We start from the raw sequence: 25,796 nt of genomic DNA, 5'->3' as shown, positions 1-25,796 counted from the left end.
GAATATATTGTTTCACAGTACTCTTGAAGTTTTTCCTTCACAACTGTCAATATTTTAGTGAGTAGTAACGAAAGAGGCTTGGTTGAACATTTACTGGAACCTGCAATGAATCTTTGTAAGGATTTTTATGAAGTTTCGGAATCCAATATATATATATATATATATATATATATATATATATATATATATATATATATATATATATATATATATATATATATAGGGTAGTTCAAATTCATTTTGGCCCTGTGGAATATTTAAAATATTTAAAACTGACATAATTTGAAGAATTTCCTCCTTAGAAAGGGAAGTATAAGTAGGATTACCACTTGTAGAATTAAATCTAAGTGCTTCTAAAATACAATTTATATAATGAGCCTTACAAACGAAGACATTGTTGTTACCTGCTTTGGCGGCAGAGAGCAGTACGTACTGATCATGAAATCTATCTAATTCTTAAAGGCTAGGTTGAACATTTATTGGAACCCACTGTATCTTTGTTTGTAAGGATTGCTCTAAAGTTTTGGAATCCAATATGTATATATGGTAGTTCAAAATCATTTTGGTTCTTGAGATATTAAAAATATTCAAAATTGACATGATTTTGAAGAATTTTCTCCTTACAAAGGGAACTCTGAGTATAGATAGGATAACCACTTGAAGAATGAAATCCAAGTTCTTCTAAAAGACAATTTATATAATTTAAAGATCACATGATACTTTTCAATCCATGCCCTGAAAATTATAATATCATTGCATGATATATAGAAACCTTTTTTAAAAAAAAAAATCAAAAGGTTCTTTCTCGGTCATATGACATGCACTTTTAAGACTGTTTTGGGCTTGCCCTTTTTCACCCTGAATCCTCAATTGACTAACCCAATTTTTATGACAGGAATTAGGTTGATACTTGACAAATAAAACACTGAAGCTAAAAGACAGAAATCAGAACCAGTTGCCCCGGCCTTCTGTTGGTTTTATCAAGAACACAATTAAGGCCAGATGATACAAGTAAACTTTTGTCTTAAAATGAAGTTGTAAATTACAACTCGAGTCATGCTTTATTGAATAAAATAAACAAGTTTCACCGCATAGTTTTTCATATTTTATTTGAAAGTTTCACAATAATGAGATTTGAAGTAAAAAAATTTTGATTAAAAAGAATATTGTTGCAGAAATGTATAATTTTTAACACAAAAGATTTACGATTTTCTAACATTCTAGAAAGTTATTAGTTACACAATTTGCAACAAGAATAGGCCAAGAAACATATACCCCCGGTATCAATTTAGGCATCCTTTTTTTGTTTGTGTCACCTGTTAAGAGGGTGTCGAGTTTCATTTAAAAATGAAAAGTCAATTAAATTTCACAAATTTGTAAGTTTATACAGTTTGTGAAAGAAAAAAAATGTTTATGTTTTTTCTTTAAAATCTCAGTACTTAACCTACTTTCTGCTTAACTTGCATTTTGTGGCCAAATGCAGGAACGGCGCAACATGGTGAGCACAAAATTTCTTGATACGGTCACACTGATGAAGGATATGACAAATATTTGGCCAAAAAATGATTACTTCGTATATTATGAATTTTACATAGAAACTAATGTAAAATTGCCAATTCAGGAAGTAATCATTTCTTGGCCAAAATTTTGTCGTATTCATCATTAGTGTGACTGTATTAAAAAAATATGGTATTCACCATGTTGCGCCGTTTGGTCTGTTAGCCGCAAAATGCAGAAAATATAAAAAGTAGGTAAAAATAGCTACTTTGGGTAGCTTTAAATACCTAGGTAGCTATTAATAGCTACGTAGGTAGAAATAGTCTTTGGACTGGACCTGCTTAACTTACATTTAACCCTACAACGAGATAGGGTACAACTTTACTTGACAAGAAGGTTGTGATTTTTAAAAAGACATTAAAGGTCACTGTCTTGAGTCTACTTTCGTTTTAGTGCAGTACAAAGGTAAGTCATTCATGACATCAATATACTTTTGCATTTAGCCAATTAATCTTACTTCCTGTGATTTTTATTAAATTCATCCAATATCGATTAGTATCTGACTTAAATAAGATTTTAAAATGTCAACTTATATCGTTTCGAGAGCAAATTTAACATAGGGAGTGGTTGTATCCATACCTATCTTGACGTATAAATACATGTAAGTTCATGGTTTACACGGTTTTAAAGAAATACATGTATTGGTGAAGTAAAGACAATTTTTTAAAGATTTATTTTCATCTTTAAATTTTACCAATCCAACACTTTGAGTTAATTATGATAATTTTTAGTTTCATTCTATAAATTTTGTACTAATAGAGAAAATCAAAATGGCGTCATGGAGAAAGGGAGATAACATGTTAATGGTGGCTGCCATAGATTTTGGAACAACATATTCCGGGTATGCTATTGGAGCAAGGAGTGAACTGGAAGAAGATCCCCCGAGAGTATTTTGTCCGGTGTGGCAGGGAAAAGGGGACATCATGTCATTTAAAGCCCCTACAACTGTTCTACTGAATGAAAAGAAACAATTCGTCGCCTTTGGATATGAGGCAGAAGAGCAATATGCAGAACTAGCAGAAGAAGAAGAACATGAAGGCCATTATTATTTTCGTAGATTCAAAATGATGCTTTATGACAAAGTCAGGACAAAGGTGAGCCCTCAACATAAGAAAATTGCATTCAAGTTAAATATAACCGCTAAGTCTCTTTATCCTCTTGTCCTTGTCTAAAGACCATTTTATTTCCTTCAAAGTCTCTTCACTTTTGTAGGTGTATATACAGATTAATCTTTTCCAAAAAATTCTGTTCTTGTATAACGACAGCAAAGTTCCTTATTAGCTGAATTGCATATGCATGGTGCATATAGTATTGTCTCTGTGGGTGGATGATAATGGAATTGACTACTGAGCTTGTAATAAATTGCACTGCCACAAATTGTACAAAAAATTAAGTGATAGAAATATTGATATAGTTCAAAAATAAAAGTTAATTAAAAATAATCTCTGAGCACGAATGATCCTGTCCTCAAGCACATATTTGAAATAAAGAAGAAGTCTCAATAAGGCATTATCTGTGGTCCCTGGTTACTCGTCAAATTTTAAACTTTCATTAAAAAACTTAAAAAGTAAATTATATTATTCTCTCATGTCTGTAGTATTTGCGTCAACGTTTAAAAAGGTCAAATAATTGCAATAGACAGCACGCGAAGCTGTGTTTTGAAGGTGGGGTCCTTTGATTTTCATGAATATCAAAAGAAATTTGTGACAGGTACCTACTTCACAGCTTTCGTAAACATCGAGCGCAGATTTGTTCAAAGTCGAGATTAAAATATAATATGTATATTATATTTATACAGATTGTGTGAAAATATCTTTGTTGAACAACATTGCGCTCTATGTTTTCTACTTAAAAGTATTATGATTTTGAATCTGTTTGGTGAGTACATTTACATAAGATTAACCTCTTGTTGACCTGCTAAGAATAGATAATATGTCACGTGATTCCATACCGCCACAGGTGAATACCTCCGAAAAGCGTGTTTTCTCTAGGAAGCGACACATGTAGCTCGTATTTGAAAAGTGCAGTCACCGGCCTTTTTATTTTAAAAACAAGGTTCTCTATAGACTTCGAAGAATATCACTCATGTTAATCTTCGAATGATGGCAACATATTTTAATTCTCATACATGTAATCGCAATTTTCCTGGGCATTGCGAACAACACATGTACAATCAATATACTAGTAGATGTATATAAATACACATTTAATCAATTTCTTGCGAAAAAGAAACAAACAAGCAAAAATATCAAAGACGTTACAATTTCTTCACATTTAACCAGTCTACAAAAGCAAATGATGCACTGTACTGACCACTTCAAAATTCAAAGCAACCGTTTATTAATATAGACATTGAACATTGCTTCGTAGGTTTAGCCCTCCACTTTCGACAGACACGTCGCAGTATAGGTTAAAAATGGGGAAAATGGTATGTTTGAAAAAAAAAAATTGGTACTGAAGTTCAAACCTAACCCGCGTTTGGGAAATGATGGACATTTCGTTTTTTTTTTCTTGCTTGTCAGGTTTTTTTCGAGGATAATTTTTTTTTTACACTTAGCTCCCCCCCCACACACTTTCAATTTGCTTCCGACGCCAATGCAACAACAGTTTTTGACGTGATCATACACATGTATATTACGCGCTTTGTACACGCCATGTACCTAAACAATAATCTATAAGTAAATCGGAATATTTATTGCGGAATTTAGAGCAAAATTGAGAAATGAATATACATGTCAGACATGTAGTATTAGGAGGAGGGGTGACCCCTCCTTTTCTGAGATAAATCTTTAGGTCTTTACCCCCACCCCCCACCCCTCCAAAAAAAAAAAACAACTTTCTTACACCTTTAGCCTAGTACGATATGACTAAACACACATTGAAATTGTTGTTTTATTTTTCAAATAAAAATGAGTAATAGTTTGACTCGCACACCTACATAATCGATTTTTTTTTCAAGTTTGGAAGAGTTTACTCTTTTTCTTTTGCTTTACCAAACTTCTGTTCAGGTCTATTGTTTATTTTTTGTTTATTTTTTCTCAGCTCCCCCTTTACAAAGGAAAGGAAGTGTATTAAATTTCTGTATGTATTTACTGTTATTTATTATTCGATCGCTTGTACTTTTTAAATTGTCATATGGAAGAAAATTAATAAAGTGGTTAATATCTGATAGATGCATTTATAGATTAAAAATAAAAAAAAGTGATTGGGGATTTTCAGACCAAAAATACCTTAAGAACAAAAAGAAGACTCCTCACCCACGCCAAATTAAGAAGAATACGAATAGTGCAAAATAAAATTCAAGCTTTTTGAATATTATTCTAACCCGTACATTGTTTATTGTTTCTTATCTCACGCTACAGCTCACCATGTCTTCCTTTATATAGTAACTAATTTAAATGTCTCCGCCCATGTGTATGTAATAGAGAAACCGTACCCTGTTCGAAAGAAAATGTTCCGGAATGTGTATGTGCGGTAGGTGTTGAAAATTGGCTTTTATTTCTTGATACTCAAAATCATTAATAATGATTGTACAAAATTTTAATCAGAACTACTATGTTATACACCATGAAAATAAAAATTATACCATATCCTCAAGTATATTCTGTAAAATAGGGGCGAAAAAAGGGACCAAGCTACTATACTTAAGTGGAAAACTCCTTTCTGTGCACGAATTGGACAAAATGCATTATATCCAGCAAGGTGATAATAGAACACAACACACTAAATTGGGATTCGTTTCTTGATAATTAGTATCATTCGTTAATAAAAATTATTTTGATTAACTATTATTAAAAAAAACACTTTAAAACATTTGGTATATGAAAAAAAAAAATTTAAAACATATTAACCATCCCTTGCATGATGGCCTGATGAAAGGTATACTGGTATTCTGGCTAAAGAAAACAAGTTTTGCGGTATATCGTAGTATCGACACTTAATTATATATATTTTAATTTTTTCAGCGATTAACGATGAACACTACAATTCCAGACATTTTAAACAGAGAGATACCAGCTGTAGATATTTTCGCTCATGCCATACGCTACTTAAAAGGACATCTATTAGAAAATTTAGAACAAAGGAAGTCCATTGCTACAGATAAGGACATATTTTGGGTTGTTACTGTTCCCGCAATTTGGGACGATCCCGCGAAACAATTCATGAGAAAGGCTGCAGAACAGGTAATAAATAATTAGCAGTTCTTTAATTTGTTTGGGTCTTTTAAACACATTTATGTACGGGTATTTTGAAATGGGAAAAAAATGCTTTAAATCGAAAGCACAATTTGTAAAAATAAATAAATAAATAAATCGCTTCGGTTAAACACTACTTTGAAATTTTCAAAAATATTTATTTATGAAACGAACTTTAGGCATGCGCGGATCTAGAGGGGGGGTCGGGGGCGTCAGGACCCCCCCTGGAATTTAACAGGTAAAAAAATGTATATACTAAAACAAGAAAATAGCTACCCCATGGACCCCCCCTGGAAAACTCAGACCCCCCTGGTAAACGAGAATATGTGTGAAGTGGTATGATAAGTGAAAGATTTGAAGCAATAGAAGTCACCACTAACCCCCCCCCCCCCCCCCCCCCCCCCCCCCCCCACGAAAAAGGTTTTTGACGTTTGGGCGATTTTAGGTTTTTTTTTTTTTTTTTTTTTTCTTGTCAAGAAATTTATGGGATTGGAATTTTTTTTATTGACTGAGGTGGACCCCCCCCTGGAAAAAATTTCTGGATCCGCGCCTGTTAGGTTTCATAATAAATGGTTTATAGGCAGGTATAGACAGAGACAAACTACGAATCGCACTTGAACCAGAGGCAGCTTCCATCTGGTGCAAACATCTACCTGTAGAAAAACTTCAAGGAAGTGATAACAGAATAGACTCTTTTCAAGTGGGCAGCAAATATCTTGTTCTGGACGCAGGAGGTTCGTGCTTAATTAATATAAAAGGAAGATATCTCCTTATTTAACCATTTAAAACTGCATCCTTAAGTCAAAACACATACTGTATAATTTAATCCTTGGAATAGAAACCGAAAATATATTCAATTGTTCATGATGTAGTATTTCTTTGTTGAGATTCTTGTTTTCGTGTTACAGTGTTACAGTGAAAATTGAAACGAAAAAATCAAATGTCGCATTCTGAGATGTACTATAAATTGCATAAATGTTGGATAAGGATAAAAAAATTAATGCATTTTTTCTCTAATATACTGTAATTAAATCAAATCATTCTCTCTTTATAGTTAATTTTTATATAACAACGACTGATGTATTAAATGAGACTTGAATTTGAGAGAGATACATTAGAATCTTTTTCTCAAGTTTGAATATTTTACTTCGAGCATTTTTTAATTCAAAGAACCATAATTTCTTATTGTAAGATTCTTTGTTCAAAGGTGGAACTATCGACATAACTATTCACGAGGTCAAAGACGAAGGAAAGCTGAGGGAACTGACGAGAGCCAGCGGTGGGGACTGGGGAGGGGTCAGCGTGGACAAAGCCTTCGAGGCAGTTCTAACTGAGATTGTAGGAGAGGGTCTTATGGAGGAATTCCGCCGCACATATACGGCCGACTACCTCGAATTGTTTAGGGATTTCGAAATAAAGAAGAGGAAGAGAAATGAAAGTAATGAGAATGAAGCGTTTGTTACATTGAAAATACCTCTAAGTTTGGTAGAAATTTGCAAAAACTTGGCAGGCAAGATTGCATGTACCAAATATAACGGAAATATTGATCTAGAGTTAGATAAACTGAGAATAAACCGTGCAACTTTTGTAGACCTCTTTAGGACCACTTGCGACAGAGTGGTCGATCATGTTAAAAAACTTCTCCAATCACCAAAAGCGAAAGGTGTTGACTTTATCCTTATGGTAGGTGGGTTTTCAGAGTCACCAGTTTTGCAAGATGCAGTAAAAAGTGCTTTTTGCTCCAAGTATCGGGTCATTGTTCCCCAGGAAGCCGGACTGACAGTACTTCGCGGTGCGGTGCTTTTTGGAAAAGATCCCAGTACAATTGACTGCCGAATTGCGCAGAGAACTTATGGTATAGCTACAACTCGTAAATTTGATCCCAAAATACACAAAGAATCAAAGAAATTTCAAGTAAATGAAGAAGACACATGTAAGGATCTTTTTAGTAGACATGTGAAGAAAGACGACGAACTCATATTGAACGTGGCCCAGGCAGAAAAAACTTATACGCCTTTGAAAGCTGACCAAAAAAGTATGCTTATTTCCCTGTATAAATCAGAAAACGATAACCCAATGTATATAGATGATCCAGGATGCACATTTCTAGGAAGCTATGATGTCGATATGCATGACACTACCGGGGGATTAGACAGGGAGGTCAAGGTTAGCTTGCTATTCGGGGACACTGAAATAGAGGTCCAGTCTTTGGTAGTAAGGACCGGTGATAAAACTTCAAGACAATTTGAGTTTCTTGAAGATGAACCTTAAATTGCTTCTCCTGAAGTTTGAATGGCACGTGTGGTGGCATCATTTATTTATCCCTTGTATATTTAAAACTAAAACTGTACTGAATCTTCTATTTAGTACACGTTATATATTTGGAGTTTATACACGTTCAGAATTTATCGTCATGTATTAATCTATAATAATAATTATTATTATTTTTAAAATGACGTCATAATTATAGTTAGAGGAAATGCTTGATCTTTTATTGGTTATCGTGATATAATATCATTTGTATATCATGTCATATAATTATGTAAATGTCTATGTAATTTTATCTCACCTGAACTGAAAAATCACATGACTTTTGTTTGTTTGTCCGTTCGTAAGTCTGTAAACTTTTCACATGATTTTCGTCTTCTTCTCCAGTAAGATCTATTAGGCCAATTTCAACCAAACTTGCTACTAAGGGTGAATGGGATTCAAGTTTGTTCAAATAAAAAAAACAGCACCTTCATATAAGGGTATATAACTTAGAAATAGTTAAATCATAGTTGGCATGTTTGAAACCTTCGTGTTAAGAACCACTGGGTCAAGAAGTTGAAACTTTTAGGAACCCTTTTATCCATTGTGAAGAATCAAATATTTGTTCGAATCATGACCTAGATAATGTTAGAACATATTTGTATATTTTGACAGTCCACTAAAATCACACCATTTGAAATCAGTTACTATATTGAAAACCCCAAACCCTGGAATTATCGGATACGATCCATATGTAACACTTACAGCAACCAATAAAGGAACATCATCTACAAGTACTATAGCAAACTATTCTACTCAGAAAAAGTAGAAGACTGAACCTGAATAGTGATTTTTAAATTGTCAGGAGGTAAAATACCTCCTCGAGGCAGGCCTTATAAATGTAACTGGCTTAGCAAACCACATATGGCCTTGTAAATCCACCCACAATCTGGAAAAGGTCAAAGGCTAGGGGGATTTGAATTTCTTTTAATTTTTTTGAAGGGTCACGCCTTCTTCCAAGGGCAGATAATTATGAATTACTGAAAAATTTGTGGTATATTGTAAAAATCTTGTCAGAAGCCATTGGACCAGAAAAGATGAAACTCATGTGGATGCATCCTAAGGAAGTGCAGTTTCATGTTTGTTAAGATGACCCCCGGAGGGTAGGGTGGGATCACACTGGGGACCAAAGTTTAACATAAGATTAAATATGAAAAATCTTTATTAAAAATCTTTTTTCAATAGCAGCAAAGACAAGGTTGGTCATAGATATATAGAAGCATCCTCGGATAGTGTAATATTAATTCAAAAACAGTCTAGGGAAGTGTAGATTTCACTTTGTTAAAATCCATTTCCTCCTCCGAACCACATTTTTATTTAAACTTTTCAATACTGAACTCAGGTGAGTAATGAGGCCCATGGACCTCTTGTAAGTGATTATGTTTAAAATCTTATGTGACCAAGTGAAATAATGATGGCACTGTAGGTTTTTAGGTTTATTCATATAACATATAAGGTGATTCTACAAAAAAATATAAGTACATGTAAATATACACTTAACAAAACTTCTAAGTGTTCACTTTAAAAAATGTATTTATTTATAAAATACTTTATAGAATGGTATGATATTTTCAAATAATTACAACAAATGAGTCTTCTCAACAATTGTAGAAAGAAAATAAAATATCACCGATGAAAACCAATGTTCCGTGACGAAGCTTAAAAACAATAAATCTGTACTTTGCGGCGCGTGTTTTGTGTAATTAGCATCTTTTTGTAATCATTATCGAATTTTGAAAACTGGTTTCACTAAAAAACACAAAACATTGGCAAAATGACCACTGATTAAGAAGGGAGAGCTGTTGAAATGTTGATATCTGGACCATCCTTGCACCACGTTTTACTCACTTTTATCTTAGTGTTTAATTGTCCTTGATATTACTTTTAAAAATTAACAACCTGTGTCAAAACCCATTCAAACACATTTTTCTATAGGCTTTGCATCATTTTTAGTCGCCAATTTATCACAATTTGAAAGTTTTGGACAAAATTTAAGCAAACCGGAAGTGACCTTGATCTTCGTCTGAGGCCAAAATTTCGTGTCACACCAGGTTCAAAGAGTGTGAAATTGTCCTGAAGCAATCTTAGAAACATAAAAAGAAACAATTTCAATCGTATGAAAATGATAAGAAATTGGTGCTTGTGACAGTCTTATACCAGCTCAAGCAGTCTGAATCATCCTTAAGGCGGTGCACTTACGTGCTAAACACCCTAGGATATTGACCAAAAGGTATCTGTGTGATGATACACTGTCACATTCCAGGATCTGTATCTCATTGAACACATTTGGGATTTTTATTAGAAATGTCAAAGCCCCCCCCCCCTTCCACACAATTTCAACGGTTTGGAAAGATCTATGCAGTAGGTGTTGCAGCAAATGGCCCAATCTCCTATTCAGGGGTACATGGTATCCAACAGTAAAAATTGTCTCGTAGTAATTAGAGCGAGTGGTGGTCTTACTCCATAGAGATTTTTTGTGTGAATTTTCATTTTGGGGGTACATCATTTCCTTGACACTTTGCTTAAAATTCTGACGAGATACTTACATGAAATCTACGCAACATCGAACTTAAATATGCATCATTAACCATGAATTAAAGAAATTATTTATTAAATGCATTTGTTCTTTAAGACTTGAAAAATGTTAGGTGAACACTTAGAAGTTTGGTTCAGTGTATACAATTTATACATAGTAATGCATTACGTATGAGAATATATACATATTAACTTTATAACTGACAATCTTTGTCGTTTATTTACTAAAAAAACTTGTAATTTAAAGTTATAAATACACGTATATAAAGTATACCTTGTGCGAGGTGGAAGTGTCTAATCAGGGCCCCGGATCTGCAGTGATTTGAATCTAGATTTGGCTAGCTTATAATACAAAAGAAACGATCTGATTTGATAGTTCTTTATTATAACAGCCAATGAAAATTCGTAACCAATAGCAATTCAAAGAAAGTGTTCACCAACTCAATCCACCTGCGCACACAAACTAGTCTAACTTTACTCTCAAAGACATTGTTAAACTTTGTATTTAGAAACGTAGTCAAAAAGCAAAATTTTAATAAATATATTCAATATATATAAATCCGCGCACACTTATGTAATCCAAATGATGTCAAAGACAAAGGTACTTGGGTCTTGGTCAATAAATATGTTCTGAGAATGTACCTCATTGATAAGCAAACAGAAACCCATGCGACACAACGTTCACCTGTGTAATTTTAATCGTGCTGTTCTTCACCAGATTACCCCTTTTATTACCTATTGTGGCCTCTCCCTACCATTGGGTCATGATTTGAACAATGTAGAATTCATACTACACCAGGATACTTTCACATACGTTTCAGTTATTCTGGTCAAGTGATTCTTGAAGATAAGATTAATCAAGATTGTTCTTTTACATTTCAACATAAAACATGGATTTTCTATTGTGGTCCCGTCCTAGCTACCCCCAGGGGTCATAATTTGAACAATTTAGAATCTACACTACACCAGGAAGCTTCCACAACAGTTTTAACTTTTATGGTCCAGGGCCTCTTGACAAATTTTTTTTTTATGTTTTGCTTATATATTTAAGTGTAAAACTCAGATTCCTTATTGTGGCCCAGCCCCACCCCTGGTGTCATAGTCTAAACGTACACTACTCCAGGGTGCTTCACATAAGTTTCAGTTTTTTGCCACAGTGGCTCTTGAGGAGAACATTTTTAATGACACTATCATATTTTTTTTATATCTTGTTTAACTGTCTATAGGGGGGTTGGGGGTTGGTCCTTCATTTAAACAATTTTAAATCTCCCTCATATCTTGCAAATAATTCCTAAAACGTGATTTTAAACATTTTTTCAAACTTTTCTTAAACGTGTCTGGAACTAAGTGCAAAGACTAAATCCCGATTCTAAACGACAAATTCCGGTCGATCATTCAGACATTTCAAAATTCTAGAGGCATTCCGACAAAATGAAACAGTTCTGGAATAATTCATGTTACATTCAAATTTCTTAGAATGCCTCTATAAATTTGAATTGTTTGCAAGATGTGAGGGCTTTTTTTATTATCAATGTTTCAAGACGTCTGGTGCATAAAGATCGGTAGGAATAGTATTATTTTCAACGAACTATCCATGTAAACAAGCGAGTTGAGCAGACGCCATTACGTAGCCTCCATATATACCTTTAATACATATCAATAAGGTACATATAAATTTATCAACCAAGACCCAAGAATTTGTGGTCAAAGATGTTTATTCAAAACTTTACATTTAGTCCATGAGCCAGGCCATGAATTTTTCGGTATCGGTACCATCTTAGGTGAATAATTTTCATAGTTAATTTTTGAAGGACATGCCTCTCTACCTTCAGAAAATGTATGATAGCATTCAATTGATTGTGGCTTTAATGATGTACACTAACCCAACTTGTTTGTTCTCTCAGCTGTGTCTTTGAAAGAAGGAGGTTTTTTTTTCAATATGCAATTTCTCTCTTATTTTGAATGATATTTTCTTGAAAATTCTTCTGAATGCAGACCAAGCCTTTACCCTTTTCAATTATCATTCAATATTGACTCTGTAATGAACCGTCTAAATTATATACTTCACTTTAATCAAACTCATCACGCAAGTCATTGTTCATCTTCCATCCCTTCTATCATCCACCCCAAAGCCCTATGAGGACATGCGAGGAAAAAGGTGACAGGTGCGGGTTCACTGGAAGTCGCTAGTCGCGGACCTGCACGCAGACGGCACAGGCCATAGGATTGTTCTTCACCGATCGGAGCAGCGTTGGAGTTCGGCAGCCACTTCTGCGACTGAGCAGCCCTCTTTAGGAACGCACTGCTCACGTCCATGGCAGAGAGGAGCCGATTAGAAAAGGTATCCCAAACAATGCCTGCTCCACTTTTCTCTAGGCAGTTTACCTAGACCCTACACATGCTATCGAAATAACAAAGAGAACAAGTAGAAAACAAGGATCATCACATTGAACCTTGGATCGTGGAATGTTCGAACGCTTCTCGACAGAGACATTACCGACAGACCCCAGAGACGCACAGCACTGATTGCATTTAAACTTTCGAGATATAGCATTGACATTGCAGCTCTCAGTGAACCAGGATGGAAGAGCCAAGGAGAAACGAGAAGCTGGCGTAGGCTTTGCTGGCAAGCTAGTCGGCGTACCCAAAGGAGTGAACGACCGCCTGATGATGAAACCCCCTCACTCGAGGAAAGTTCGCCACTAGTATCAGCGCATATGTTCCTATCCTCACTAACCCAGAGGAGGCTAAAACAAGTTCTTTGAGAACCTCCACAATGTCACTTACGCCGTCCCCAACGCAGACAAGCTCGTCATTCTTGGTGACTTTAATGCGAGATACCACCGGGGAAAAGCGTGATTGGGAAGCACAGAGGGGGCAAGTGCAACAGTGAAGGCCTGTTGCTTCTTCAGACCTGCGTTGAACATGGCTTTCTCATCACTAACACCGTTTTCTGCCTTCCCATCCGTAACAAGACGCCATTGAAACACCCTCGCTCAAAGCACTAGCATCTCATTGACTACGTCATTGTCAGGAAGAGAGACACACAGAAAGCTCGTTTGTTCACCAAGGCTATGTGCGGCGCGGAGTGCTGGACAGATCACCGTCTCATCGTCTTTAAACTTCAACTCTCAACATCCGGATCAAACTCAGGATACGTCCTCAGAGGATTAAGGCTTCAAAACGTTTCAACGTTGGCAAGCTCAAGTTGCCTTCCACCTCAGTACTTTGCTGACACCCTGGAAGAACGCCTGAAATCCACCCTGCTGGATGACCACGAACTGGAAGCAGCATGGAGCACACTTCGTGATACAGTGTAAATTATAGCCTTCGAGTGTCTTGGGCCCTCCACAAAAAACACTGGATTGATGAGAACCGTGCTGAGATCACGCAGCTTCTAGATAACAAACATGGCGCTTACATGTACTATTGATGATCCCATCTCCACCTCAGTTCCTCTGAGGAACGCTCACAGCACAGTACAGCAAAAGCTTCGGGATATGCGAGATTCCTGCCTGAATGCCAAGGTTGAAGAGATCCAACGCTACGCAGAATCTCATGACAGGAAGAACTTTTACTGTGAACTGGGGGAAGTCTACGGGCCAACTCCATCAGGCTCATCACCTCTCCTCAGTGATGACGGGTTAACAGTCATCACAGAGAAGGAAAAGATACTCGACAGGTGGGCGGAACATTTTAATGGCGTTCTGAACCGCCCTTCTACCATCCACGACGAAGCCTTCAACCGACTGCCCAGGTTCCCATCAACCATTCACTGGACGCCGTTCCCTCGTTGGATGAGATCAAAAAAGCAATTAATTTGCTGTCAACACGTGGTGGGTACTCTATATCAGCTGAGATTTACAAATAAGGGGACGTGACTCTAGTCGAAAAACTCCTTCATCTGTTTGTGCGAGGATCGGCATGACCATTCACCCCCGAGCCCATTGTCCAGGTCAACCCCCTCCTCCACGAAGATAAGACAGTGGTCATCGTCGTCACCGACGGACGAAGAACTAAACTATTATATGTGAGTTGGTATTCATCTTTTTCGTTATACAAATTTATGAGGTACAAGTAATTGTTGATTAGAAGTGGTTAAAATATGCAATGTTTGTTAGAATTACGGATAGTAACTCAGTTAATGCTCTTTTAATATGTTCATCATATCTCTAAGTATATGGCATGTCAAACGTTGCTATATTCGATAATCTTGTGATGTATATTCAAAATCTTGTGATGTATGTTCGATATCTTGTGATGTATGTTCGAAATCTTGTGATGTATATTCAAAATCTTGTGATGTATGTTCGATAATCTTGTGATGTATATTCGAAATCTTGTGTCAGATGTGTGTTCTACAATTCAGTGATGCGTGCAATATGACGCAACAGTACTTCAGTAAAGTAAGGACAAATTTCATTGGTTGGAAATAACGAAAGTAGCTGAAGCGATTGTTTACGGGAAAACTATATTTATTACAGCACTAATTACGAGATGCACGAGTGTTGACCCTGGTGACATGATGGAGATATTTCGGCCTGCTAGGGAAAAAACTCAGTAAACGTAGATATATTGACAAAATTTGTAGGTACTTGTAACGATATGTCACGATACTTTATTGTCAGATACAGTATTTATACATACATGCTAAAAAGTTAAATCTCGTAGTAATCAATACAGCAGAAGAATAATGAAGAGTATACTACAAAAACTGCAATTTGCAGCAAGGTTAATTTTTGTTTAACAGCTGTTTTTATTACATTTTATTTCGTATTATTACTACCAAATACTGCTACCGTTTGTTAATGTTATGCACATGGTTATCTTGTACGTGCAAGTAAATGTAACATTTAATAAAATAATGAAAAAAATAAGTCATTTAGGCTATGATTTGATAATAACATGCCAAATATACATGTTTTGCTTTTTAATTCTCCTTCACTCAGTCTTTGTATAATATATTTTTAGACGAGCTGATCGCCAACCAGGAGATCAGAATGATCGCATCTGCTCCTGCCACTTTAAGGATGGTAAGAAGGAGGGGGACCCTGCATATTTTGCATGGAATGAAGGAAAGGCCATGGATTTCTCTGATCCTGAATGTACAAAAAGGTGAAATTATTTTTCAAAATATGACTGACATCTTGTTTTTGGATGGTGGGTGGGTGGAGTTTAATTGAGAATATTTTACTAAAAATCTTTAAAAGGGTACATGTATAAACAGAGTAGCTTACAACTGAATAAAAGAATATTCAAGTTTATTTTACAAAGGAGGAAAAAACTCAAAAGTGAGGAGTCCCTGTCATCTCACAGATGGACCAGTTGCAGATTCTAAAAGCACCAAAATGTCAAGATCAAGAAAAAGTAAAGCTCATTTAAAACACCAATGGTGACAAATGACCAACACTGAAACATTTTCAATAATTTTTAATTTAATATATACAGTTCTTTTAACTGTACATCAATTACTCATAATTTACAATATATTTTCAGTTAATATCAGAGCACAACTACTCAGCATCCTGCACATTTAACTGTACTCAAGAAATGCAGCGCCTCTCAACAGAAATACGACAACTGGAAAAGGAATTCTTGCCCTAAAAATAGAGTCTAGTAAAAGGAACCCAATGTCAATTCACTATATTAAAGACAACGAAGAGAAGGTACATTTAAAGGAATTCCACTTGTGATTTCCTATTTTCTAACAATTTCAGTAAAACGTGTTGCCGTTGAGGGATGAACATCTTAGATTGACTGTTATGTTAACATATTTTCTTATTATCATTGAGTTCATAATATTTAAAATAACAGAAAAAAAAATCATTTAATTTGATCTTTGGGTGAATAATATCTAAAACCTTCTCTGTATAAACCATGTTTTACTCTATGACGACAATTTTTTATCAGAACACTAAATGTCTCATTTCAACAGTTTTTAAATAAATGCATAGTATGGATAGTAGCAAACCTGACTGTGACTAATATTGTTATTACTTAAAACTAATTTATCTACAATCTTTTCAGTTTTTGGAAATATTTTAATCAGTATTAAAACAAATTTAATTTCAGATGCTTTTGTATACATCCCTACAGTATGACAGATCTATTCGAAATCTTAGTCAGATTGTTACAACGATTTAAACTCGATTATTAAATGGTTGGACTCCTTCAATGAAAACAGAGGACCAACTGCTCATTGTACTAATGAAGTTAAAACTCAATCTACGGGACACTGACTTGGCTCATAGATTCTGTGTCAATCGACCAACAATTTCGAACATCTTTCATACCCTTGTTCATGCACTTCACAAGATGCTGTCTGATGGCGAAGTCAATGAATGTTTTCCAAGTCAGCTTAAATGCAAAGGTTTGTTTTAAAATTTATCATAATGACTTGCAAAAATTTAATGCAATTAAATTTATTGTATTCTTGAAAGTTTGACTGAAACACAATTTTTTTTTACACAATTACAAATAATCAAATTAATTTTTTTCCAACTTTTTTTCAGGGTCTCTGCCAAAATCTTTTGAGGATTTTTCCTCTGCTAGAGCATCCATGGATGCAATTGAAACAACCCAGGACATCCCAACACATATGGCCAATCAGGCCATGGCCTACAGTTTGTACAAAAGTCGCCATACTGTTAAAGCGGTAACTTGCGTGGCTCCAAATGGTGCACTTACATTTTGCTCCATGCTGTACCAAGGTTCTACTTCTGATGTAGCTATTGTACGTCACAGCCAAGTTTTACGAAAGTTCAAAGCTGGAGACCTTATTTTGGCGGTCAAAGGTTTCACCATTCATGACCAGTTGCCCCAGGGTGTCTGCTTAAATATACCAGCTTTTTTATCGACATGAGGCCAGTTTACCAAACAAGAAGCAGCACTGTGTTACAAGATTGCTAAAGCACGTATTCATGTGGAAAGAGCCAACGAGAGGATAAAGAATTACGAGATTCTCCGTCACATCCCATCTACTTACAGACCAATCTCAACAAAAATATTTCAACTCTGTTCTTGTCTTGTAAACTTGCAAGCTCCACTTTTGAAAGAAATTACTTAAAGATACATGTACTTATCATAAATTTGCATTGGTGTGTGACAGTATGTTAAACTAAACAGTAAAGATATTCATACCAAAGTGCAAAGGATAAGTGCAAAGGATAAGCAAATTTTGATTTGTTATCAATGTCAATGGTTATACTTGTTAACTTTGTAGTACTATGTTGTAATACATGTACTTCAGAAAATGAAAATCCCTTTTGTTAGCATGGATTTATTACAAGAATGTTTGGCAATTCCATTCTTCATTTGACAATATAATTTGGAAGAGGGTTTACTTATAATCTTAAATCTCTAGTTGCAAGTATATTAACCTTTAAAGCACAACTCAACAAATTCATGTTTTCAACAATATATCTATTAAGAAAGACAAAAATGTTACATCTTGAGAAGAAGATTTTTACAGAATTTTCCTATGTATTTCTATGTAAAACTTTGGTCGGCCCATTTTGGCCCCGCCCTACCCCCAGGGGTCATGATTTGAACAAACTTGAATCTACACTACCCGAGGATGTTCCTCCATAAGTTTCATTTTTCCTGGTGGTTCTTGAGAACAAGATTTTTAATTAAAACATACCATCAAATTTTCATTAATTCCCAATTATCTCCCCTTGAATGAGGGCGAGGCCCTTTATTTGAACAAACTTGAATCCCCTTCACCCAAGGATGCTTTGTGGCAAGTTTGGTTGAAATTGGGGTTCTTGAGAAGAAGTCGAAAATATGAAAAGTTTACAGACAGACAGATGGACAGACAGCTAGATAGACGGACGCCGAACAAAATGTGATCAGAATATAGCTAGAAATGAAACATTCCTCACCACAAAAGCCAGAAGAATATAGGGACCACCACCAGTAACATGTTTCTGGAAGAACCAAAGCCATAAGAGAAACCATGCAGAGATAAATATCAATAGTCCTGAAGCTTCAATGCAGGACCAAGTACGAGAATTGCTACAAACACTACTCCGGAGACTTACCTTTTATCCTATGATGTAACGTGCTTTGTCCACTGCAGCTGGTTCCCTTATAAGCTGGTACCGAGGACAGCACAGGATGTCCTGTCAACTTTATTCCTCAACTTCCTGTCTTGGACTGAAAAGCAATAAGTGGAAATCTTTAGTGTTGCCTAGTGACTTTGAATTAAAAAGAAAGTTGCAAGATTGTGAAGGGGGGGGGGTATTAATGCTGAGCATTTTAATTAAATGTATGAAATCTGTATTTCACTTAAGAAATAAGATATCAAAGGGTGTTATAGTAAATTTGATCACGTACCGACTTCATGTCATACCCCAATGAAACTCTAAAAATGATATTTTATTTCTTATATTTATATTTCACGTTTTCATTCATTTTATAAACAAATATAGGCATTATTTAGACTTAGATTTTGAAATGCAATGTAACGTTCCTACGACGTTATGTGACATCATAGTCGGAACTTTCCAAATTGCACGTGCAGTTTGCTTTCCATACGCAAGAAAGTCTGATCATGTGACCGACTGCATGTCATCGAAAATTGAATTTCATTTTTTTTAGCATTGTCATATAAGGAAAGACATTGGGAAATGTAAATATAGTTTAATGCATTCGTGTATTTTATGAATTGTCTTACATATAAAAATTGTTGCTATGTATTATTAAGCACTAAATCTATTCAACTGCATGTGTAAATGGGGAAAATGTGGATATGTAAATGATGTATAATTGCAATGTGTAAAATGTGACATTTTCTTATATGAGGGAGTCTGTTCATGTAATTTTTTTTTTTATTAATCATTTTATTTATCTTGATAAAATTATTTCAATTAACAATATTGTTTTTCTTACCTGTCTGACATTGGCGTCGGAAGCAAATTGAAAGTGGGGGGGCTAAGTTTGATAAGAAAATTTTGTACCTGACAAGCAAAAAAAAAAAAAAAAAAAAAAGGCAACACCTTTTCCCAAACTCGAAAATCCTATTTCGTGGGAGGGGGGGGGGGGGGTACGATCGAACTTCAGTACCAGAAATTTTTTAAACACCACAACTTTAACTAATTTTAACCTAAACTAAGACGTACCTGTAAAAAGGGGGGGGGGCTAAACCTACAAAGATATGTACAATGTCTATACAAAGTATATATTTGGAAAAAAGTGGGGGGGCTACGCCCCCCTAGCCCCCCCCCCCCCGGTTCCGACGCCTATGTCTGATGAACTCAACAAAGGTTACAGAGGTGAATGGTAGAAATATGGGTATTACGGGTGTCAAAACTCTCCGTTGATGACCAGACTGCATGCCGCACTGCAAAACCGCCATTTTGGATCTTTAAAACGAGACTGCTCCTGAAATCAAAGAAATTGTCATAAAAATGAGTAACCTGATTTTTCTTAAGGTCTCACACAAGGAAATAATTTCACTATATGTTACTACATAGCTTTAATTAAATAAATTAATTAACTAGACTCTCAGCAGATAATTCATGAATGAGAAAAAAGATTACTGCTTAGACAAAAATTTGAGATCAGAAAAAATATACCCCTTTTGCGGCTTTTAAGAAAGAAAATTGAGAGTAAACATACCTATACCCCGAAATACACATAGGCAAACAGCCAACACACCATCGAGGAAGTTACATCGATCATGTGTACCTAAAAAAAAGAGTTCCCTTTGATTCAGTGGCACAATTCTGCTGATATGATATTCCTAGTGCATGAGTCCAAAATTAAAACTGTAGACCTACATAAAGTTGCTGAAAATACAAAAAAAGAAAAGAAATATTATTGTCTCTATATACATAGAACTACATTAGACTGAGTTCATTTTGATTGGCTATCTCCTTGCATAAGACCTTTAAGGGGTAATTTTATGCTATTTACCATGTGCACTGATTGCCATAAAACATAAGGAAAAATACCAGCCTTACAATTCACTTGACCTTGACCTTTGACATACTTTACTAAGAATACCCAGGACAATTTGGTTTAACTTAAGACTTTTGAATTTTTAGTGGCAGGTTTTGATAAAATAAGCATTTAATATACTTATGAGCTCATAAAACTGTTCTTTAAAACTGTATGATACAGAGTGTAAAAACTTTGAAACATGTTTGGAAAGTATTATCGCGCACATGTGATATGGGATAATATCACCACAGAAAGATCAAAGAAAATCACCGCAGATATGCGACAATAATTTTTATCATTGTTTATTGCTTGTCAAGAATATGATATATCATTACATATATTATATATCATTACATACCGTATAAACTCGCCTATAGGCCTAAGTCGTTTTTTTGGGAGTCAATCTCTGGTCCAAAACTCTGCGTCCGACTTATAGGCGAGCTATAAAAAGAATGGTATTATATGAGGTCAGTCCATCTGAAATATAAGCTTATTAAATACAACCGACTTATAGGCGAGTATATACGGTATATTACCATTTTTTGAAGTATATGGGCGTATAAGGCGGGCAGAATGCCTATAGCGCGACAGATAAGAAGGGGAAAAATTTAATCTCAATTATATCCAAATTTTATGTCATATCTCATCTAATATTAAAGTATACTTAATGTAAAATCTCTATTATTCACAAAAATCTCACAAAAACTGAAAATATTTGCCTATGAAAAAGCATACACTGACTTAAAAGAACAAAAACGATCATTTTTTCATACTTTAACAAATTTTTTCAATGTGAGTGGGTCTTCGCTCCATTTTTTTGAAAGATAATCCTAAAAGTTTGCGATAATTTATATATTTTTTGGTTTACAAAAAAATGGAGGGAAGACCCACTATACCTTAAAAATACACTTTTATGACAAAACATTCGCATCGTTCCGAGAAATACTTCAAGTCAATTAAGTCAATGGTCATATCACAAACATGATTTAAATGCCACTGATTCACAAGAGCCATGTAGCATAGTGGTTAGCGTGTTGGTCTCAAAGCAGTCTGATACTTTGGTATTTTATTGCCGGGGTTCGAATCCCACGAATACCATGGAATATTTTTATGAATGAAATTTTTAAAGAGATTTATTTTTTCTCAGAAAATGTTTTTTTTCTCATAATTTCATAAATTTCAATAATGAGATGTAAATTTATATACTTAATTTACATATCAAATGTGATTTCTTAATATCTGATGCTATAGGCATTCTGCCCGCCTTATCCGCCCATCTTCTTTATTATGTCAGGCTGTAAAAACAGCTTTCAAATATTAAGAAATTTTTAATACATTTACTATGAAAATAATTGGACAAATTTGTGAATGTCAATAATCAATCATGCATGACAATTAATCTTTTCCTGACATCCAACTTCTCCTAAAAATTTGTCGTGTTATTAAGGTCTTCCGTTTCCAACGGAAAACCTTCTACTGATTCTGATGATTAAGATTATTCTTATTATTAAGGTCTTCCGTCTTCAGCGGAAGACCTTCTTGTTATTCGTTTGTTTCTTTTCCACTGTTTTTCTTCTTATTTTTTTTCTCCCCGATTTTGTGCATGCGATTTCTCGAAAACGGCTCGTTAGATTTTTATGAATCTTTCAGGTCTGATAGAACATATTAAAAACTTGATGCATTTTTTTTCATTTTGATGACGTCACTTCCGGTTCGAAAATTTTCGCAATTTTGTGATTTTTAAGGGTCATTTTGTCCGTCGCTCTTCTTAAAAATCGCTCATCACAGGAAGATGAAACCTTGTCTGGAAGATAGAGCAACAAATGTAGATTTGCATTGTGTTGTTAACTTTCACCGGAAGTACTGCACGTTAACGCTCGGTATGGTCTGAAAAAAGCCATATTGAGCGTTTCAAAATTTTTTACACTTTTTCTATTATATCTTTTTACTTGTAAATATTTTGTTAAAACATATAGAACAAAAATTGTGAAAAATTCTAAGATCTTTCAGATGATATCTCGAAAAAAGGGCTGACCCCTAAAATTAGGGATCTAGAGGGGCCAAAAAGTTTTACTTGATATCTCTAAAAGTATTCAGAATTTGTAATACTTCAAAGAAGCAAAGTTGTTCAAAATGTCAAGCTTAATCAATCTGAGTCGTCAAAATACGTCCGGCGTCGTCACTTCCGGCCAAACCGGAAGTAGTCAAAAACGCGTATATTTGCTGTTCTTTTCAAGTTTTTTGGTAACATATGTCTCTTGGAGCATAAAAATTAATTTTCCGTCCGTCATCGTCACTTCCGGTTCAACCGGAAGTAGCAAAAATTGCTTATTTTTGCATTAATTAACATAGCTATAGAGGATTCAAACCATTGTTAGGCGTTATTTCTCATTTTTTGTTGAAAATGAAAGCTACTTCCGGTCAAACAGGACGGAAGACCTACTCGTTGCTTTGCAACGAGCTTTGCTCTAGTTCTTATTATTCTTTTTTTTTTCTTCCTAGACGCCAACTTTGAGGCCTCATATCTCACTCATTTCTCAATGGATTTTGCTCAAATTTTTAGACATTATAGACGATAATAAACTCTATCAGAATGCTGTCTAAAATTTCAAAAAGTCACTTCCGGTTTTGAGTTATTTCCCTTTAAACGAAAATTTATAGGCTTTCATTTCCAGACAAAGGCTCAGAGACCACAAAAGCTGGAGCAAAAATTTTACTGGTTTTAGATAACAGAAGGATTGAAGTTGTGCACATCGGTTTTTGTTTTTCGATTTCTGTATTCAAAATGGCGCTATATAGGGGTCAAAAATTAGAAGGCCTAAAAGAGCGAAAATTAACACATATTTTCCTTTTTATCTTGAAAACTAAAAATATTTTGTTAAGACATTTAGAATAAAAGTTGTGCATAATTGCACGAGCTTTCATTTAATATAATTTAAAAGGGGCTGGTCCCTAAAATTAGGGATCTAGGGCCCTTGAAAGTTTTTGCTTTATAACTCAAAAAAGGTAAATATTTCGGAATGACTGTCGATTATGAAGGTTTGCTTTAACATCTTATTATCTCATGAAATTGTTTTGTTCGAGTCTTGTTTTAAATGAGCTAGATACATGACCCATATATGTACAGGTAATTCTTTTCACTTAGCACGTAAACGCGAGCTCCTCATACGTGTAAACCGAAACAAACTTACTATAAATGATAAACATGGCTACATTGGATGCTAATATTTTTTAGAATAAGGTTCTTGAAGTGTTTTGTGTTTTTCCCCCAAATTATCATGATTATTCACTGACAATTTTCCCTTTTATTTCTTTTTTTTTTAAATCGTATAAATCAAGTCTACTAAAAATGGAAGAAAAGATAATCTTTTCTTCTTATCATATAAAAACAAACAATATAGTGAGAAAATAAAACATAACTGTAAAGCATATATACTATTCACAGCCATTAAGTGCACGCCTTTTACATTCACCTTGTTTGTTTACGATTATATAACGCGCCTCCCTCGATAACGCGGGGCAAAGTCGGTCACCGGGAATCAATCGGCGTGTTATCCAGCGACCCCCAGTCATATACACAAAAGAAACCACAGAATGGATAAATTTAATTAATATGTTGAATCTTTCAGATTATTTCATAGTATCTTTGACTGATTATGTCGCTAGTGCATTTCATTCAATAATTTATTTGCTGAATTAAATGAAAGTTGCATCTAATTATTTTTTTATAGCAAATGTTTTTCTCGATATCGAGGTCATTATCTGTTTCACTTCAAATACCATCGAAAATATGCTCCTTTGATTAATTTCTACTAGTGATAGATTTTTTGTATCTTAAGTTAAATGTACATGTTTGTAAGTCAATATACGTTCTTTTGTCGTCGTTCTTAAAATGTACGACTGTATACGTCCCAAATATACAAATATCGAGCGTTTCATCAGAATACTTCAATACAAAATCCCACATTCACACGCGCCTCCAAAGTATGTAGATTGAGACACACATGCGTAACTTATTCCATTGGACAACTAATTAACCTTGAACAAATAATTATTTTCTATTAAACTTGTAATTTTTTGCGAGCAGGCTTCCGTTTATTTTTTCTTATCAGCTCTCGTAATGCTTCATTAAGGTTTTACGGAGACATATAATGTACATGCATGCAAGTACAGAACATGCACGTTTTATAATTAAAGTATAATGCATATGCAAGAGTGCCCAAAGATACGCATGTAGAGCCTAATCTGCGTTTGAAATACAGACATTAGAGTGAACTAATTATAGGTCCGCAGAGTTGATTATGAGTTGTTTTTATAACGGGTAGCCCATCCTGTCCAGGGGCGTAGCTTCCATTGTGGCAATGAGGCAACTGCCTCACTAGATTTTTCAACAATATTCCCCTTCCCATTAATAAATAATACATATAGCAGAAAATATTTAGTATATTTATACCCGCACTTTCTAAAGAAAGTTCGGGTATATTGTTGTTACTCATGTCCGTCCGTCCGTCCGTCTGTCACACTTTTCTTCCCTGAACTCCTCCTACATTTTACACAGTAGCTTAATCATCTTTTGGGAGATGGTTTGTGGGGTCATGTAGATGTGCAGTAAGGTTTTGGAATTTCGATTTTGCCCCGGGGGGTCAAATGGGGGTCGAAAAATGACGTTTTTTGTCCAAAAAGCCCCGTCTTCCCTGAACTCCTTCTACATTTTACTCAGTAGCCTAACCAGCTTTTAGGAGATGGTTGGTGGGGTCATGTAGATGTGCAGTAAGGTTTTGGAATTTCGATTTTGCCCCGGGGGGTCAAATGGGGGTCGAAAAATGACGTTTTTTGTCCAAAAAGCCCCGTCTTCCCTGAACTCCTTCTACATTTTACTCAGTAGCCTATCCAGCTTTTGGGAGATGGTTGGTGGGGTCATGTAGATGTGCAGTAAGCTTTCGGAATTTTGATTTTGCCCCAGGGGGTCAAATGGGGGTCGAAAAATGACGTTTTTTATGGAAAAAGCCCCATCTTCCCTGAACTCCTCTTACATTTTACTCAGTAGCCTAACCAGCTTTTGGGAGATGGTTGGTGGGGTCATGTAGATGTGCAGTAAGCTTTTGGAATTTCGATTTTGCCCCGGGGGATCAAATGGGGGTCGAAAAATGACGTTTTTTGTCCAAAAAGCCTCGTCTTCCCTGAACTCCTTCTACATTTTACTCAGTAGCCTAACCAGCTTTTGGGAGATGGTTGGTGGGGTCATGTAGATGT

General features: G+C 35.1%; 2 protein-coding genes across 6 annotated transcripts; both read left to right on the top strand.

The window, feature by feature from the left end:
• Positions 1-1,840: 1,840 nt before the first annotated feature.
• On the top strand, positions 1,841-9,113 carry LOC134281502 (heat shock 70 kDa protein 12A-like). Its single transcript, XM_062763964.1, has 5 exons — positions 1,841-1,962; positions 2,317-2,651; positions 5,523-5,741; positions 6,334-6,487; positions 6,961-9,113. Exons 2-5 carry the CDS (start codon positions 2,328-2,330, stop codon positions 8,022-8,024), a joined length of 1,761 nt encoding a protein of 586 aa, XP_062619948.1. The 5' UTR covers positions 1,841-1,962; positions 2,317-2,327; the 3' UTR covers positions 8,025-9,113.
• Positions 9,114-15,072: 5,959 nt separating this feature from the next.
• Positions 15,073-17,745, top strand: LOC134281500 (uncharacterized). 5 transcript variants are annotated; one of them, XR_009995097.1, is made up of 7 exons: positions 15,073-15,185; positions 15,570-15,713; positions 15,873-15,965; positions 16,095-16,264; positions 16,671-16,968; positions 17,111-17,221; positions 17,309-17,743. XR_009995097.1 is itself a non-coding variant. In XM_062763963.1 (3 exons), the coding sequence occupies exons 2-3, from the start codon at positions 15,599-15,601 to the stop codon at positions 17,458-17,460; spliced, it is 465 nt and encodes a 154-aa protein (XP_062619947.1). In that variant the 5' UTR covers positions 15,073-15,185; positions 15,570-15,598; the 3' UTR covers positions 17,461-17,727. The 5 variants fall into 5 exon arrangements, 3 of the variants coding, with proteins under 3 accessions (XP_062619947.1, XP_062619946.1, XP_062619945.1); XR_009995096.1 differs by having other exon boundaries at positions 17,111-17,745; XM_062763963.1 differs by lacking the exons at positions 15,873-15,965; positions 16,095-16,264; positions 16,671-16,968 and having other exon boundaries at positions 17,111-17,727.
• Positions 17,746-25,796: the final 8,051 nt, after the last annotated feature.

The sequence above is a fragment of the Saccostrea cucullata genome, unplaced genomic scaffold (assembly GCF_032062105.1).
Source record: "Saccostrea cucullata isolate Sc308-1 unplaced genomic scaffold, CSIRO_AGI_Scuc_v1 ctg5678, whole genome shotgun sequence".
In the NCBI taxonomy this organism is placed as follows: domain Eukaryota; kingdom Metazoa; phylum Mollusca; class Bivalvia; order Ostreida; family Ostreidae; genus Saccostrea; species Saccostrea cuccullata.
Note: the sequence above shows the minus strand (reverse complement) of the source record. Positions and strands in the feature narration are given on the sequence as shown.

Excerpts from the sequence above, each read along its gene's own strand:
- LOC134281502 (XM_062763964.1), top strand. The coding sequence starts at position 2,328 with ATGGCGTCATGGAGAAAGGGAGATAACATGTTAATGGTGGCTGCCATA. Across the intron at positions 5,742-6,333 it reads TGAGAAAGGCTGCAGAACAG|GCAGGTATAGACAGAGACAA; the intron begins GTAATAAATAAT and ends AATGGTTTATAG. Across the intron at positions 6,488-6,960 it reads TCTTGTTCTGGACGCAGGAG|GTGGAACTATCGACATAACT; the intron begins GTTCGTGCTTAA and ends CTTTGTTCAAAG.
- LOC134281500 (XM_062763963.1), top strand. The coding sequence starts at position 15,599 with ATGATCGCATCTGCTCCTGCCACTTTAAGGATGGTAAGAAGGAGGGGG. Across the intron at positions 15,714-17,110 it reads GATCCTGAATGTACAAAAAG|GGTCTCTGCCAAAATCTTTT; the intron begins GTGAAATTATTT and ends ACTTTTTTTCAG.